Source organism: Ursus americanus, chromosome 3 (assembly GCF_024610735.1).
Source record: "Ursus americanus isolate L20-20 chromosome 3, mUrsAme1.1.p, whole genome shotgun sequence".
NCBI classification, from domain to species: domain Eukaryota; kingdom Metazoa; phylum Chordata; class Mammalia; order Carnivora; family Ursidae; genus Ursus; species Ursus americanus.
The window spans coordinates 12,000,500-12,018,788 of NC_142129.1; the positions used below are offsets into that span (position 1 = coordinate 12,000,500).

The 18,289-nt window shown below is 55.2% G+C and overlaps 1 protein-coding gene across 2 annotated transcripts; it reads left to right on the plus strand.

The window, feature by feature from the left end:
* Positions 1-4,065: 4,065 nt before the first annotated feature.
* TRPV6 (transient receptor potential cation channel subfamily V member 6) lies at positions 4,066-18,256 on the plus strand. Of its 2 annotated transcripts, XM_045792461.2 has the most exons (15): positions 4,066-4,423; positions 11,654-11,751; positions 11,896-12,018; positions 12,379-12,516; positions 12,791-12,889; positions 13,036-13,211; positions 13,599-13,751; positions 13,834-14,046; positions 14,360-14,446; positions 14,547-14,623; positions 14,840-15,005; positions 15,338-15,404; positions 15,777-16,045; positions 17,064-17,170; positions 17,508-18,256. In XM_045792461.2, the coding sequence occupies exons 1-15, from the start codon at positions 4,296-4,298 to the stop codon at positions 17,785-17,787; spliced, it is 2,181 nt and encodes a 726-aa protein (XP_045648417.2). In that variant the 5' UTR covers positions 4,066-4,295; the 3' UTR covers positions 17,788-18,256. The 2 variants fall into 2 exon arrangements, with proteins under 2 accessions (XP_045648417.2, XP_045648416.1); XM_045792460.2 differs by lacking the exon at positions 4,066-4,423 and having other exon boundaries at positions 9,126-11,751.
* The last annotated feature ends 33 nt before the right edge of the window (positions 18,257-18,289 follow it).

The following is an 18,289-nucleotide window of genomic DNA, read 5'->3' on the forward strand; positions in this document are numbered from 1 at the left end:
AGATGCCAGAACACACACACACACACACACACACACACACACACACACACACACACGGCTGCTCTAAGATCTTGCTATGACATATTGGTTCATCTGACATAAATATTCCGTGCATAAATACACGCCAAATACCGCGCACAGACCTATCTGAGGAGGTGGGGCAGCAGCGCCATGCCGCTCCTTGCAGCCTCTGCCCTTCCTCCTGGGCCCCGTTTCTGCCACCAGCTCGGCGCCCCAGTCATGGTCCTCTGGGCCTTGACCAGATGTCTTCAAGCAAGCCGAGAGAGGCTGGAGCTCCTGCACAGCGAGCCCACGGTGGGAGCGCCTGGCCAGCGCAGACTGAAGCGTGCAGGAAATGAGGGCAAAGGGATGGAGCCACAGTTAGCAACGGGACAAGGAAAGGAGGCTAGGGACAAAGGTCACATTTCGGGTGAAAGTACGCGACCATTCTGCAACTGTGTAGACCTCCTGACCTATGAAAGCCGAAGGAACTCAGGTGACTCCTCTTCGGTTGAAGTCACAGGATGTTTGAGTTGAAAAGGACCTTGGAGGGTCTCGAGCACAAACTGCCCCCCAGGTAGCCCCCGATCGGGCACTGGGTAGAGCCCAGCGCACCCGGCTGCCAGTCAGGCGGCTCAGCAGTGCACCCCCCGCAGCGTCCCCGGGCAGTGCTCAGCGCATGCTTGTGTGTGTGGGGGTGTGTGTGTGCGCGCGCACCCGTGTTCACCCGCTGACCCGCCGCCTGCTCCTGTGCAGGCTTTATGAGCTGGCACACAGGGCTTGTGAACCCAGTGACTGGAACAAACTCCAAGCTGAGTGAGCAGCGGTTTTGACCTCGCTGCCCTGTGCTGGCTCCATCCTCACAGCCTCTCGCCTGTTTTTCCTTTGTAGGCAGCCCTCGCACACTGCACACCCCACACCACACCGACAGAGTGAAGGAAACACCCTCCCAAAGGGCGTGGGGAGCAGGGATGTGGTGACATGGTCTGCTGGACAAGGAAACAGAGCAGAGATCAAAATAAGAAAAAGAAACCGAGGGTTCCAGAGGGATCACTCGGAGTCAGGGACACAGATACACACATATCCCACATTACAGACCACCACACACACACACCCCCACATCACATACCACACACACATGCATGCACACGCATGCACACCTAACACACACGTGCACACAAACCCCACACATGCTAGCACACAGTCGAAGACCGAGGGAGCAGATACAATTGCAAAGAGAGCCAACGAGAGAGGAAAAACAGGGAAACACAATAGACATAGAACAAACAAAAAGAGGGACAAAACCAGAAAAAAAATGTATACACTTTTTTGCCCTCAATCAGTGGCTCTCAGTGGAGAGTGATTTTTGTCCCCCAAGAAACATCTGGCAATGCCTGAAGACATTTTTGGTCATCACGACCGAGGAAAGGGGATACTACTGTCACCCAGTGAGTGGCAGCCAACCATCCCACAGTGCATGGGATGGACCCACACGAAAGAATTGCTTGTTTCAAAACAGCAGTAGTGCCCAGGCTGGGAAACCATGCCTGACATGCAGAAGTCAGCCGCAAGCAGCATCTGTGGCCACAGCCCTGCACATACTGATACACACATCCTCTCCCGGGCCACCTCCAGCCCCGCCAGTGTGGCCTTCACCGGGGACCAGTCATACCCGGGTTGACCACTGCCCCTCTGCTGACTCTGGAGGACCTCAGCAGCCGTGCCCAGCCTCCCCGAGTTCCAGTCTCTCTCTTGCCCCCTCAGCCCCTGTACCGACAGCCTCCTGTATTTGCGTACTCGTCAGGGATTGCAACCAAGTCCTCCCAAGTGAGGAGACGCTGCCCAGCATGGACTCCGAGTGGGCTGGGGAGCCAGGCAAGGCTCCTCAAGACAGGAGGAGCACCAGGGCATCCTCCCTGTCCCCTCAGAGCCAGCAACCCCTGGGAGGAACAGGGGATGTGGCTTTCAGATGTGAGAGGACCTGTGTGAGCAGCGTCACCCAACCCAAGGCCCCCCTTCCTCATTGTCCAAACACACTATGTTGGGTCCAAGAACGGAGAGGACACTGTTGGCAGAAGCTTGAATCAAGCCATCTGCTCTCACCCCTCCCAGCCCTCCATGCCCGTTTCGAATCTGTTCTCAGTTTCCCGTAAGTCATGGTGCCCCATGCAAAGGCAGCACCAGGTGGAGGAAGTGGTGGAAGGAAAAGAAAGTTGGGAATGCCTGTCCTCCAGCAGCTTCCCTCCTCCACAGGACAAATAACCGCCTTGCCTTATTCCCTTTCCCACCTGGGACTGAGCTGGGGTCTTTGCCAGGAGCCCAGCAGTAAAGAGAAGGTGGGCGGGTCAGCAGGCAGACACACACTGGTTTAATGGGCACAAAGGTCCTGGTTTGGGTCCCAGCACCTCCCCCCCACCCAACCTGAACCCACTGACCCTTGGGTGGGTGGGGAAGGCAGCTAATCGAACTGCACTGTTTGCTCAGGGCTCTATGGCCTGGCCTCGGGCCCAACAGCAGGGACAGGAGTATGGCTTTCCCTCCAGATTGAGGGCGGCTCTTCTATGCCCTGCCCACAGGGACACCCCACCCTGCCCCTTGGCTTCCCCCTCTCCCCCACACATACACACCCATGCACACGTACACATACACCACACACACACACACACACACACACACACTCTCTCTCTCTCTCTCTCTCCTGTGTCCTACAGCTCTCTGAATCAGACACAGTTAGTAAAAAACAGACTCTGCAGCTAGGGAGTGACCCATACATACCTGTGACTCTAAATGCCCAGACACCTAGGCCCCAGGCCATCAGGCCCCTGCTATGCCATGGGACTTCGCATCAGCCAAGCTTTGGTCTCTTTCCAGGGGGAAGGTTGAACTAACTAACCATGACAGCCCGTCGCTGTCAGAGGTCTGTGCCGGGACCAGGATGGGCCCCATTCTTCTCCGTGACTGTGCAAGCCACCATCCCTCCCTGGGCCTCCATCTACCCACTGGGATGTGGGAGTGGGTCTGAATCTGGCCACTGCCACAAATTGGCTATGCGACTCGGGGGATTTACTTTACCACTTTGGGCCTTGTTCTTCTTTTTTGCTTTTTAATATGTAAAATGTGGACAATGATACCTGCCTTGCAAGTCTGATGTGAGTTCACATGGGAACATTCAGCTGGGCCCAGCAGGTAACAGGGGGAGAACAGAGGCTACCTCCCCCAGAGGCTGCCAGAGAACATACCTGCAATATTGGAGGCATATTTATACTAAAAAAAAAACTTCATTGTTTATCTGAAATTCAAATTTAATTGGATGTCCTGTATTTTATCTGGTAACCCAATACATATATGCCGTGTTGGGGAGGGGTTCTGGAATACCAGGGTAGGGGTCTGTGAAGTCCAGGGGGCCAAATGCGGCCCACAGCTCCATTTTCTGCCCTGCCCCAGAGCTAAGAATGGATGATACATCTTTGAAGGGCTATCAAAACAAAAGAAAACAAAGCATGTGTGTCAGAGACTATATGCCTCTATGTGGTTTGCCAAGATTATATATTTACATATACTATCTGGCCCTTTATGGAAAAAGTTTGCCATCCCACGCTCTGTTTATATACTTATTCTGGGCCAGGCTAGAGATTAAACTGGAAGCCTGAAGGAAAGCTAAATCTCCAGGAGAAAAGGCCCAGAAAAGACCCTGGGACAGAGATGGGCTACTCATTCCCGGGGGGGGGGGGGGGGCTCAATCCAGAAGGCCCTCCTGACTCCTCCCCTCCTCCTTCACACCTTCAGTCTCTCAGGCTGGTCTGACATGTCCAGGTCTTTCTATAAAAGGTCACCAGGTGTCCCAAAGTCCAAGGGAGGCCTCTCCACTCTTTGAAGGCCTCCCCTTCCTGGACTGGCCCAGGGGCAGGGAGAGAGCCCAGGTGGGGAAGGAGTTTCAGCAAGGCCACAGCTTGAAGGCAGGTCTGCTGGCCTGTCCCTTTAAATCTCAGGTAATTTGGGAGGCGGGAGGGAGTGTCCTCGCAGCTCCTGCTCGCTCCCAGGAGGAGCTCCTGAGGAGGAGCCAGCAGAGAGGGAGTCCCAGCTCTGCCCAGTGTAAGAACCTCAGAGCCCCCTGCAGTCCGCTCTGGTGCCTCAGGGAGACTCCGCAGGGACCCCGGGAGGCAGGAGACTAGGAGACGGGGCCTCTCCAGGGAGAGGGCAGGCCGGCCCTTGGGGGGGCTGATGTAGCCCCACGGCTGAGTCCTGTCGGGGTCTGGCCTCAGCCTCAGCCCCCCAAGGAGCCGGCCCTACACTCTATGGGGTTGCCGCTGCCAAAGGAGAAGGGGCTCATTCTCTGCCTGTGGAGAAAACTCTGTAGGTGGTTCCAGAGACAGGAGTCGTGGGCTCAGAGCCGAGATGAGCAGAACCTGAAGCAGCAGAAGAGGTAAGCCTCAATCTGCTTCCTCTGACCCCCCAGGCCTGCCCCTCACCCCCTCCCAGCTCCCCCTCTTCCCCCTTTCCTCCCCTTGCCCCCTCACTCTCTCAGTCTTTGTTTGGCACCTCTATTTGAACAGACTGTGCCTCCAGGCCTGGCTCCTTGGGATTATTTTGTCTCAAAGGTCTTGGCCTGTGGGGCTAGTTCCCCAGGATGTCAGGTGGAAGGGGAGGGGGCTGATACCCACACAGGTGTCCACTATTTTTAAGATCCAATTCAATTATGCAAGCCTCTTGTACTTCCTTGAAGGCCAGCCACCTTGCTGGGCCTGGGAAAGATTATGGCATCATGGAACCACCACCCCAGAGGTGCTGGTGGGTCAGGACAATGCCCGATATCTCTACTCCCTGCCCCTAGAGCAGTCTTTCTTGCAGAAACATGTAACACATACATGTACGTGTGTGGGAGTGAATGAATGAGGCAGGAAGGAACTGCAGACACTAGTAACCACAGAAGACAAAATGTGACCACGGTTATCATTCCTGTATGTTATCACCGTCATCAGCCATTGCCCAGGGCCCTGCTGAATGCCAGGCACTGGGGGTACACGGAGCCAAACAAAGCGGGGACCCAGCCCTGGGGTTCATGACTCTCTCCTGGGGAGAGGGGTGTGAGTGCCTGGCCACACTACCAGAGTGCTCACCACTCTCTCATTCGGCTTGAGGAATTTGAGAGGCTCTAAAGTTTGAGCCCCCGGGATATTGCACCTGTTGCTTCCAGCCCCTGAAAACGTCCCTAAACTCTGATGTCCAACCCCCGCCTCAGGAGGGAGAGGAGAGGAATGAAGAAAGCTTGAGGCCGTCCCCGAAGGACATGTCCTGTCCAGACTCCATGGGCCTCCCCACCCAGGAGCTGGCGCGCTAGCAGGAAGTGCTCCTGGCGGGGCGTTCCTGGGGTCCCTAACACAACAGATAATCCTTGTCGCTTCATAGAGGAAAGCCCAAGGATTTGGTATCTGAGGGCCTCTCTCCATCTCGGAGAGCAGAGGCCTGCCCACGCCTGACTGGGAGTGCCTGTGTTTCTTCTCCCTTTGCCCCAGGATTCTGGGCTGGGGGCGTGCTCCCTTCCGAGCTTTGGCTTCCCTGACTCTCACACCAGCCGCCCACTTCTCTCCCCCCGGGCCTGGGAGAGTAGGGGCTGAGCGCATGTTTGGCTGATGACATCTTTAGGCATAGAATGGCACTGTTGTTGGAGAAGAGGCCATGCCTGGTTCCACTCCTCCCTTCCCACTCAGGACCCCGGGGCTGGGGGAGCCAGACAGAGCACAGAAAGGCCTGGGGCTTGGAAGGGGCAGTAGAGCTGCCCTGTGTGCCAACAAGGCAAAGACCCTGAAGGACCACAGCCTGGCTGCTTCCACTCGTCTCCTCTGCCCCTATTTCTTCTCCAGACCATCGAGTGGGCCTCCTCTAGCAGCCTTGGTCCAGGATGGCCTGATGTCGCCACTTGGTGGGATCCCTTCCTTTCCTGATCTCCCTGCCTGGTTCCACAGTTTCTTGGCCCTCTCCTTCCCCTCCAGAGCCTGGAGTATTGATTCACCACTGGGTGGGCACTCCTAGGAAAGACACTGACAGGGCCGGAAAGGGAAGCGTCCTAGGCTGCGGAGTGAGCATGCCTTAGGGAAAATCTGCAGGCAGCTAAGTAAATAGAGGACTGTGTAAGTGAGGACAGTACTGACAGGCGAGGAGGCGGGCTGATGGCAGAAAGCAGCAAACAACATAACGAGCACCTACCTCTCCTTCTATAACCCCAAACCTATGGGAGGCTGGGCCTGTTATCCCCCCGGGAGCAAGGCAGGCCCAGAGTGAGCAAGGGATGACGTCAGAATTCATGCCAACAGCTCAGCGGGGGCCTCTGGGTGGGGTTGGGGGACAAGGGGGGGTGGAGCATGGTCCAGTGAGAGGGGAAGTCTTTCAGGTCTCTCTGGGATGATCGGGAACCCAGCACCCTTCCCTCTCTCTCTAGCAGGTGTGTCTTGGGTCTTAGTCTCGCTACTACCTCTGTTTAAATCCACATTGTCGGACCCAAGCTGAACGATTACCTTTCTCCCATTTCTTCCTCCTCTCTCCCTGGACCTTGAATTGTCTTATTTCCTGAGAGTCAGTGTATTAACTACTTACCGATCATAAAGCACTCTGCTAGATTTGCAGAAAGTGAACGTGACATCCCTGTTCTCAAGGCGCTCACATTCTTTCGGGCAAAATGCACCAATACGCATCTACTTGGGTGAAAGTGAGCTTGGGGAGTGTCCTCCCCAAGGGTATAAGCAAGGGTCACGGGAGCACAGAGGCGGATGCTGGGTATCTGATTCTGCCTGGTGTGGGGTATGCTGGCTAGCTCCGGGAGGCTCACACTCGACCCCATTGCTGGAACCTTCTCCCTCCCTCTAGACGGTGAGAAGGCTGTGATGATCACTGGAGGTTCTTCTCTGTTTGGATAGATACCTGTTTAAATACACATGAAGTGATGTGTCTGGAAAAGTAAGCTCTGGGGCTCTCCAGTCTGTTGGGACTCCGTGGCTCAGTAAATACAGGCAGACGCATACTTGCAGGCACATGGGCTAGAGCTGCAGCAGTGAGAAGCGTGGCCCGGCTCCAAGTCTGCAAATAACCACTTTCCCCCGAGCTTTGGCTTCCTCATCCTGTAGCCAAGAACCCGAGCTGGGGGGAAATGGCCCGTGAGTGGCCAGTGCATGCCTCCTCTCCACACGGGACTGTTCTTTCCTGCATCTGTGGTCACGGTTCTGGGCTGATCCCCTCCCCCCCCACCCGGAGAAAGATTGGAAAGAGCCATAAAACTAGAAGAACCACATAATTGAGCGGTGAGAGCCCCAGGCTAGGTTCTTGGCCAAGCATTCTGCTTTTAACTCTGCGTGATCTCCTTGCAAGGATTTGGTTGTGCTGCCTCAGTTTCCTTTTCTGAAAAATGAAAGAATCATTCAGCCTGTGTCACAGGGCTGTAAGGAGCAAGAGGGATAATAAGGGGGATGCTGCTTTGGAAGCTGAAAAGCACATTTAACAAATGGGATTTACCGTGATGAAAACAACCACGGTAGTCAAAAGGCAACACCCGATGTTGGCAGGAGTTCGAGGGGCTGGGCACCACCTCCTCTCAGAGCTGTATCCACCCGTGAACCTGTACACTGAGCTCCCACGCTGTGTTTGCCCTCCCCTTCCCAACTGGCACGCGTGTTTGAGGGGGTGCCTGTGGAGAAACCAGTGGGACCCACGCCCATGGACACAGCCCCCATGCCTCTCAGCCCTTTCCAAAGCCTGATCAACCCAGAGAACAGGGACAGAGAAATGGGCGAAGGGGGTCCCAGTCCCAGCTCTGCCTCTGACTTGTTTAGACAGGTCACCTCGGGACTCCTTTTGTCCATCTGGGATGTGAACAGATAGACCAGGTTTCTAGCACCTTCCTAGCTCTCAAATCTTGATTTGAACTCTCCTCCCAGGCACTTTGGATTCTGTCTTATTCCCAGCAACCAAATAGAAAACTTTGCTTGTGTGCACATAGACGTGTACACATCCGTAAGAAGGAGGAGGAGAGGAGAGGACAGAGTGCAGGGAACAGGGAGAAAGGAAGGGAGAGACACTCCTGTGGTGGCCCAGAGGGAACTTCAGGGGGAAGATCAGGGATTTGTGTCCTGTGGAAAAAATGAGGGTTTGTAATACAATTTTCACCAGTCTAACATTAAACTAAACCATTCGATTCTATAATTAATGGTCAGGCAAAATAAAACATTCTACATCCTGAAAACAGCTTCCACACTGCTATAATTTCAGATTTTCTCTGTAATTTCTTTTTGCTACTTAATCAGTGAGCGCTTAAAAAGCTTTACCTTTTCATTTCTCTCTTAGTTAAATATTTAACGATTTGTAAGAAAACACATAGAGGGAATTTCTCATTCTTTTTAATGGGAAGAATCCTCCTTTTAAAAAGATTGTTTATGAATAATTCTACCTGTAGCTCAGAGTTTCCCTACCTTGGCAGGATGGACATGCTGGAGAGAATAATTTTTGTTACAGGAGACTGCCCCACGTAAGATGCTTCTTAATAGCATCCCTGCCCTCTACCCACCAGATGTCAGGAGCACCCCTCCGCCCCTCCCCCATTGTGACAACCAAAAATGTCCCTAGACTGTGCCAAATTCCTTGGGGAGGGGAAAGGGGCTCACCCCTGGTTGAGAGCCACAGGTCTAAACCACCGTTTGTGAGTAAGAGATTCTGGCAGTAATGTTAAGTATTCTATTAAATGAAGTAAAATTTTCCCCTGGAAAGGAGTATAATTTAACCATTCAAACCAGAACATATTTTTATCAGTATCTCCTCTTCCTGCCCTAGGGAGGTGTGTGGGGCAGAGACCTGGTGAAGAGACATAGATTTTGCTCCAGATCTAAACTTCTGTGCCGGGTTGCTATGGTAGAAACCACTCGTATCTCAGGCACGGGAATCTTTGGATGGGTCTGCTATTGACCCTTTTTTATGGGTCCCTAGAATAGTCAGGTTTTGAGGGGGGTCAGCCCGATCGCCAAGAACGCGACCAAGGGCTTACTCTGCTGTCCCCTTGTGGCCGTCTGATGCCATTGCGAGTAATTGCTCTGATCCCCTCAGAACCATTCCTATGCTACCCCCTTTTTTGCTGGATTCTGGAGTTTGCCACCCAGGAGAGACCAGTTCTCTACACACTTTGCTGGGTTGGGTCATAAGCTGACTCTTCACCCAGACTGTAGTCTGACTGGGGTTGCCTGATAAAGTATGGGACACGGAATTAAATCTGAATTTCATATAAATGATGGATAAGCATGTCCCAAATAGCACATGGGACATAGTTCTATTAAAAAATGATTGCTTGCATATCTAAAATGAAAATATAACAGAGTGTCCTGCATTTTTATTTGGCAAGCCCAGACGGACAGTAACTCCTTGTTCCCCAGGTTGCTAGGGCAGTCCGCAAGGCAAGAAAAAGAGCACAGAGAAATGGAGGTTTGTAGGGGACATTTGTGGGCTTTGGAGATGTGTAGGGACCAAAAGGGGTATCTATAGGCTGGCCCCCAACTAGCCTCCCCACTCATATCTTAGGGAGCAGGGAGCAGAATTCTGCACTTGGGTAAGCAGGCCCCTTGGATCCATTTCTAACTTTGCCATTAACTTTAGTCCAAATAGGGCATAAAGCCAGGAGCTAATTGAAGGAGGGCAGAGAAAGGATATAAATATGAGAAAGTGACTGACCTCTGCCCTTAAGGACCCCTAGTATAGAGGAAGAGACAGTATAATCACAACGCACAGCGAAAGATGCAAAAATAGAGGGCCAGAGGATAGTGTGGAAAACTTCGTGGGGAGGGTGTGTGTGTGTGTGTGTGTGTGTGTGTGTGTGTGTGTGTGTGTGTATTAGGGAATAGAGCTGGCTTGAGAATATTTATAGAGGAGGGGTTTGGGCAAATTGTTGGAAAGGCGGCGGTGGAGGCGGTGGTGAAGAGGGTGTAGAAAATTTCCTTTGCAGCTGTGTTTGTATATCAAGCATAGTGGTTTTTACTTAGATTATATGTTTGCCTAAGGTTGGCTTCGGGGGTGGCCAATGAAGATAACAAGGAGGGGCAGTAAGGCCAAACTACCTTCTGGCACTGCTACAAATTCATTCATTCTGCAGATAGTGGGAGAGTGTCTACCACATGTGGAGCACGTTCCTGGGCACTGGGGTCACAGGACAGACGATGGACAGGGTGAGGTGGCGGCACTGGGTTCCAGGTGGAAGGAGCGTGTGGCTCAGGCGTCGGGAGAATAGGGTGTTCTGGGGCAGTGAGGCCGCAGCATCAGGTATAAGGAGTGAATGGGAGGAGGAGAGAGTGGAAAGGCGGGTGCACAGAGGCTAGAAAGGTCCTCTGTGTTCCTTTTCTGTGGGCATTTAAGGGTGGACTTTTCTAAGCCATGATGGTACTGCCTTTCAGAGACGGCACATTGGCAGCACGGAGAAAAATGGATTGGGAGTAAATAGGGCATAGGGAAACTAGTTGGAGTATTTTGTTAACGAGGGGCAGAATAGAGAATGAAGACACGAACTGATGAGGGTCAGCAGGGATGAGGAGGTAGGGATTGGGTGGGGAGAGAACACTGAATGTTGAAGTGACAGGGCCTGGCAGCTGCCCATGTGGCCTGGGGGGTGGGGAGCCGGGGCACACATTTGGGGAGATGTGAGTCTTGTGCTCATTCCTCCTCTCCTGACCTCCCCACCCCCCATCCTAGCTCTTGGAGTTGATTTCCTGCCACCAGTCCTTCAGTGTGTGAGCTCCCATTCACATAGTGGACCGTCTACGGCTAAATGCTGTTATTTCATTTAGCTCCCATAGAAAGACCACGGCTTTGGGCCAAGAGAGCAATTGAATAAAGGGGGCCCAATGGGTCTTAGTTGGGCTAAGTTGTGATTAGAATCTAGGTTTTTAGTTCACTGTAGGAATAAAGCTCAAGAGAGGATCTGGTGAGTCAGAGAAGACAATTTTTTTTTTTTTTTGCCTAAAACAAGTGAGAAGCAGACAGGAAGTAGGAAGAGAGTATACTCTGACTTAGGGGTCAGAACAAAAAGGATCCACTGTTGCTCTCTGATGAAGCTCTGAGGATGCTGTTGTCAGGAAGAAAGTGCGGGGATCTAAGGGCTTTGCTGAGAAGGTCTAGAAAGGAGAGCATTGCACCCCTGGAGGAAATCTGCTAGCCTCTACATGTTGACTTCCTTCACAAATATGAGGGAGGAACTCCTTGTACCCTCAGTCCATGAAAACAAGGCTTATCTTGGGGGGTAATCACAGGGCACTTAGTGAAGCTAGACAGGGTTTTCCAGAGGTCAGTAGGTCAGGAGGTGAATGAGTACTTCGTAAAACTCCTCCCCTCCACGCTCAATATGCACAGATAACACATTCATACGCATTCTGGTCCCAGCACCCAGGGGATAGAAAACCAGTACTGATGCTCTCCTCTACAAGCTGAAAGGGGGAAAAGTTGGTTTGGGTTAACTAACTTGTCAAGAAAAAAAATCAGACGGCCCTTTGCACCCAATGGCCTCACTTCCCTGCATCAAGTTCAATGCCCCTGAGGTACGCGTGTTTGTATGTGAGGGAGCCAAGACATCACCCCTCACCGTACAACTGGGTATGCTCACCATCGCCACCTTTCTGATCCTATTCCCTTGTAGGATCTGGGAGTCTCCTCTCCTTCTAGCTGCCAAGGAGAACAATGTCCAGGCTCTTAGCAAGCTACTCAAATATGAGGCCTGTGAGGTGCACCAGAGAGGTAAGAGAGAGTCCTCAGCACCTGTCAGACCCACACACAGCTCCCAGTATAGCCCAGGACCTTCTGCTGTGGGTCGCTAAGTCCCTATTGTCCCTATCCCCTGCTCCATAGAACCCACGTGACTCTTCTTTCTGTCAATGCCAGGAGCCATGGGGGAGACGGCACTGCACATAGCAGCCCTCTATGACAACCTGGAGGCCGCCATGGTGCTGATGGAGGCCGCCCCTGAGCTGGTCTTCGAGCCCATGACATCTGAGCTGTATGAGGGTGAGGGGTCAAAGGCCCAGGATGGAGGGAAGGGGTGATATTTCAAGTCAGTCTCTGTGGTGGATAATCTGGGGAAACCAAAGAAGGAGTTGAAGACCCCTAGTTTTTGTGCTCCTCTCCATCTCCCTTTTTTCTCATCATCTTCACTGCACACTAGCGCACCAGCCCCCTGAAATGCAAGGGGCCTAGAGTAAGAAGAGAAGCAGCAGCTGGCTTCCCTGGGGACCCTGCCAGCCCAGGGGCTCCTCCCCCCACCCCACCTTGGGCTGCCATGGTGAGGAGGACAGGGTGTAGATATGGGAGGGACCCCTGCAGGATTCTGTGGACAGACCCCATGACTGAGAGCTCTCTCTGGGCCAGGTCAGACTGCACTGCACATAGCCATCGTGAACCAGAACGTGAACTTGGTGCGAGCCCTGCTTGCCCACGGGGCCAGTGTCTCTGCAAGAGCTACGGGCACAGCTTTCCACCGCAGCCCCCGCAACCTCATCTACTTTGGTGGGAGCAGGGCCAGGGCTGGGAGGAAGGGGGCGTGGGGAGGTGGGCAAGAGCAAAGGGAGGGGGGAGCTAAGGAGGGCTCCAGCCCTGGGAGGCTGGTAGGGTCAGGCCTTAGAGGGCTTAAGCCCCATGGCCCTTGCTCCATCCCTGCCTCTGATTCTGCTGACAAGTGTCAGCAAGCCCGGAGCTGAGATGTGGGGGGAAGGAGGCAGTCACTCCCGGACACAGCCCGTCCCATCGGGCACTCATGCCACGGAGCCCTCTGTGTCCACAGGGGAGCACCCTTTGTCTTTCGCTGCCTGCGTGGGCAGCGAGGAGATCGTGAGGCTGCTCATTGAGCATGGAGCTGACATCCGGGCCCAGGACTCCCTGGGTAAGAGCTGGGCTCAGGAGGGGAGCGGCGACACTGGGGGCCGTGAGGGCAGGGGCCCGCACAGCCCTCGGGCCCGCCCCAGGGTGGGCAGGGGAAGAGCGGGGCCTTCGGTACAACGGCCATGGGACAGCCGTGTCCCCCTGCAGGAAACACTGTGCTGCACGTCCTCATCCTCCAGCCCAACAAGACCTTCGCCTGCCAGATGTACAACCTGCTGCTGTCCTACGATGGGCGCGGGGACCACCTGCAGCCCCTGGACCTCGTGCCCAACCACCAGGGTCTCACCCCCTTCAAGCTGGCCGGAGTGGAGGGCAACACTGTGGTGAGGGGCACGCCCCTGGCCCTCTGGCCTCCTTCTAAAGACCCTGCTTCCCCAGCTCCCCGGCGGGCGGCAGTCCCTTACTCCGAACCCATCGCTCAATGCTCAGCCTCAGGCCTCCCTGATCGGGAGCTTGGAGAACGGCACTCTAGAATATCTGCTCTGGTGACCCGAAGTGCTGTTCCCTTGGCCTGTCCTCTTCTTTCTATCTTTAGAGAGTTTGTGGGAAAGAGAGAGAAGCAGAAACAAAAGGAGGTTCACGCACCAGAGGCGTGGGGATGGCTGAGTGCCCGTCAGTGCCGGGGAGCGGGCAGCAGCCCTGCTGGGTGGTGTGGTGCCCGTGGCCCGCTTCTCCCATGGACCCTGGGCCTCCCCGCTGTGTCCTCGCAGATGTTCCAGCACCTGATGCAGAAGCGGAAGCACATCCAGTGGACGTACGGGCCGCTGACCTCCACCCTCTACGACCTCACGGAGATCGACTCCTCGGGCGAGGGCGACGAGCAGTCTCTGCTGGAGCTCATCGTCACCACCAAGAAGCGGGAGGTGTGGGTCTCTGGGCAGGACAGCCGACGGGGAGGGAGGCCGGGGCCTCCGAGCTGCGTGCTCTAATTTCTTTCTGCCAAAGGCTCGCCAGATCCTGGACCAGACGCCCGTGAAGGAGCTGGTGAGCCTCAAGTGGAAGCGCTACGGGCGGCCGTACTTCTGCGTGCTGGGCGCCATCTACCTGCTGTACATCGTCTGCTTCACCATGTGCTGCGTCTACCGCCCCCTCAAGCCCAGGACCAATAACCACACGGGGCCCCGCGACAACAGGCTCCTGCAGCAGAAGCTGCTCCAGGTGACGCCGGGGAGCCTCGGATCTTCGGGGCAGGGCTCGGCTCTGTGCCCTTTCTCAGACCTGCACCACGGTCCTGGGGGACAGCCCCGCACCTCCCCAGGCACAGCTGCAAACACGTAGGCGCAGACGCAACACGCAGGCACAGGTGCAGACACAGCTGTGCTCCAACAGCAGCGTCTGAGATGGCCAAACCTAGCGGGTTATAAAGAATCTGACAGGCCGGGGACCCCACACACGGGACACTGACTTGTGCTGGGGGCGGCAGCGCGGGGGTATGGAAGCCCTGAGTGTTCTGACCGTGTGCCCCCCTCAGGAGTCCTACGTGACCCCCAAGGATGACATCCGCCTGGTGGGGGAGCTGGTGAGCGTCATCGGAGCGGTGATCATTCTGCTGGCGGAGGTGAGGCGTGGGCAGCACATGGGGGGAGGCTGCTTGCCCTAGGGATCCAGCCTGAGCCCCAGGCTGCAAGTGCCTCCATGTCTTCCTGGCCCCTCTCCAGATTCCAGACATCTTCAGGGTGGGGGTCACTCGCTTCTTTGGACAGACCATCCTTGGGGGGCCGTTTCACGTCCTCATGTGAGTCTCCTTTCTCTCCCCTGATCCCTTCCCTCACTCTCTGGATTCCTGACCCCTGGATAATCCCCAGAGAAAATTAACTCCAGAGATCCTTCTCCAGTGATGTGTGTGGCCCCGTGCATTGAGCTTGTGAAGGCCTCCCTCAGTCGCTCTTGCTCTGGCGTCCCCAAGATAATCCCAGTCTCCTCTCACACGCCCCTCTGTCCCCACCCCCAGCATCACCTATGCCTGCATGGTGCTGGTGACCATGGTGATGCGGCTCACGAACGCCAATGGGGAGGTGGTGCCCATGTCCTTCGCGCTGGTGCTGGGCTGGTGCAATGTCATGTACTTCGCCCGAGGATTCCAGATGTTGGGCCCTTTCACCATCATGATCCAGAAGGTCTGTGCCACCCCCCAAGCTTTCTAGAGAGAGGTCCTAGAGCAGGCGCTACTGCAAACATGTTCAAGGGCCAGATAACAGACTCGGAGGCTTTGCGAGCCACGGATGCCTCTACTGCATATTCTTCTCTTCTCCTCCTCCTTTTTGTTCTCTCAATCCCTTAATGTAAAAACCATTCTTAGTTCAAGGGCCAGACCCAAAAGGCCAAGTAGATTTGGCATGAAGCCATAGTGTCTAGCCCCTGGAGGGTGGAGCTGCTGGGCTTCACTGGGCTGGACGTGTGAGAGGCTGCAAGGGGCACCTGCTCATTGCCCTTCCCCTCCTCCCTTTAGATGATTTTTGGCGACCTGATGCGGTTCTGCTGGCTGATGGCCGTGGTCATCTTGGGCTTTGCCTCAGGTAAATCACCTGTCTGGCATGGGGCCCTGGCAGGGAGAGGTTGGAGGAGCCCAGAGAGCCCAGAATGGCTGTGGATAAACCTGGGGGGAGGTGGGAGGGAAGGCCAAGACACGAGGCTGTAATGTCTGAGGATGGAACATCCCTCGGAGGTGAGACAAAACTGGGAGTGTTATGGAGACGTGGCTCTTGGGATCAGGATAAGCCATCCTGAGAATAAGGGACTATTGGAACCCAAAGTACAGAGCCACGGAAGGCCGGATGGGGATGCTGGAGATGAGGGAAGCGGGTCTGAACTGGGCAGCAAAGAGCTGGCCGTGGTCCAGTCCCGTATGTGGTTGCCATGGTAACTCTCCATCCCCTTGGGTGGAGCAGCCTTCTATATCATCTTCCAGACGGAGGACCCCGACGAGCTGGGCCACTTCTATGACTACCCCATGGCGCTGTTCAGCACCTTCGAGCTGTTCCTCACCGTCATCGACGGGCCCGCCAACTACGACGTGGACCTGCCCGTCATGTACAGCGTCACCTACGCGGCCTTCGCCATCATCGCCACGCTGCTCATGCTCAACCTCCTCATCGCCATGATGGGTGACACTCACTGGCGGGTGGCGCACGAGCGGGACGAGCTCTGGAGGGCGCAGGTGAGCCCCCTGGTGGCTGGGAGGGTTCGTGCAGGTGGTTCCGTCCCCTCCGCGGACGGGCTGAGCTCGCGTAGAAGCAGGTTATCTTGATGCGACACAGGTCTAGGGGGTCACTGCAGGACACGGAATAATGCAGAGTGTCCGGAAGCACTGGCTGGCGCTACCACGGAGCAGCATTTGCTTGGCTGAAAGAATTCGTTGTAGTTTTCTCAAAATTGAAAACCTCAGGCTTTTCCAGAAGAGTCCACAAGAAATCAACCAATAAGAAATAAAGCTAACGGTGACTGAAAGTGCATTTAGTAAATTAGTCTGTAAAACCTGACCCCGAAAAATTGGACAGGTTTTTAAAAAACGCCACAAAAACTTCCCAGAGTAGCAGAAGTCATTGTCAGCCGGATCGTCATGACGGAGACGGAAGACCGTTCAGTGAATCCAATCATTTGAAAATATACTTAGAAAATGATTTCTCTCAACAGAATAAAAAATGAAAGTCCCCCACATTGAATGGCACTTAGCTGTGCTGTGTAGAAAACAGAGTTAAAAGGCCGTAAATTGGCTAAATAGGGTTTGCTCAGGCAAATGTTTTCCATGCAAATGTATTGATATGAGATTTCTCAGTAGGATATTAGCATTTTTAAATGGCCTTTATGTCTGTAGGGTCAAAATATCCTGTGGCCCCGAGGATCCCTTTCTGTTTGCTTTGCCCTCCTTGCTGTCTCCTTGGAGCGAGGTCTCACAACCTCCTGCAGGGTCAGCATGGTTGTCAGGTCACAGGGCAGAAAGTTGCTGGGCTCATGTCCCATTGACTCTCTCCCACAGAAGAGGGTCAACCAAGCTGACATCACCACCACTCCCCAGCTCGGGGTGTCGTTTGTCGCTTCTTGGAGACCACGAGCTCCTGCACTTCCTAGCTATCGCTAAGCTGTCCCTCCTCTGCCCAGCACCCTCTCCTCTCCCCACCCTTCTCTCTCTCAGTCTGCACCTAATCTCTGACAGCCCCTTCTGTCCACACACACAGGTGGTGGCCACCACAGTGATGCTGGAGCGAAAGCTGCCTCGCTGCCTGTGGCCTCGCTCGGGGATCTGCGGGCGCGAGTATGGGCTGGGGGACCGCTGGTTCCTGCGGTGAGTGACCGGTGCGGGCCGGGCGCCCCCTGCTTGGACGACCTCCTGCTCCCAGGGGCCCTGTGCAGGCTGCGAGCTCCCTGGGCCCCTTGCCCATTGACCTGTGTTGACCTGAGGTCCCCGCACCGGATCCCCATTGCTAAGGGAGGGGCCCCACGAGGTGCTCGGGGCTGCAGCCCAGGGGCTGGAACCCCCTGTGCCCACACCAGCCGCACACGAGGAGAAAGGCCAGTCACGGTGGGAGGGGTGAGTGTAGGACACATGCTGGGTCCGGGAGCAGCGCTTCCATCCTCGGCTGCCTCAGGCTGCCTCTCACGGCAGGCCTCCTTCTCCGCAGGGTGGAGGACAGACAGGATCTCAAACGGCAGCGAGTGCAGCGCTACGCGCAGGCCTTCCACAGCCAGGGCTCCGACGACATGGACAAAGCCTCAGAAAAACTGCAGCTGGGCCGCCCCTTGGGCCCCCACCTGTCCCTCCCTACCCCCTCAGTGTCTCGAAGTACCTCCCGCAGCAGCACCAACTGGGAGAGGCTCCGGCAGGGCACCCTGAGGAGGGACCTGAGGGGGCTGACCAACAGGGCTCTGGAAGATGGGGAAGGATGGGAATATCAGATCTGAGTGTGCTCTGCCCCGGCCGCGGCTCTCCTTTGCCTGGGGCGTCAGAAGCCAACACCAACACACCTAGAGGTCTAATCTCCCGTAGGCAAAGCAGAATGCATGCTGAGGAATGCCGCTTGGGAAACCCTGCTCCAGGTTCCACTGCTCTTCAGCTCTGGGGTAAACGGAGACCAAGGAGGGAGGTGGCCCTCACCTCACCCCGGGCACCAGGCTGGTGCCAGGGAGGACTGGGCTGCGGGGCTCTTCGGCCTTACTGAAGCACTCTGCACTGTCGGAGCAAAGCACTTTAAGGACAGGCTGGCCGTCTCCACCCCAGTGTTATGGTGGGAAGGGGAGAGCCCTTCCCAGGGTGCTCCAGACCGCTGGGGGGAGGCTTGTGGAAAGCGTGAGTGAGGGGACAGGCACTGCTTTGGGGGTGGGGTGAAGCTGTTTGAGTCTTGCCACCTTCTACCTTCCAATAAAGCCGTTCCCTGCTCTGCGCCCTTGTGCCTTCAGTGGGGTG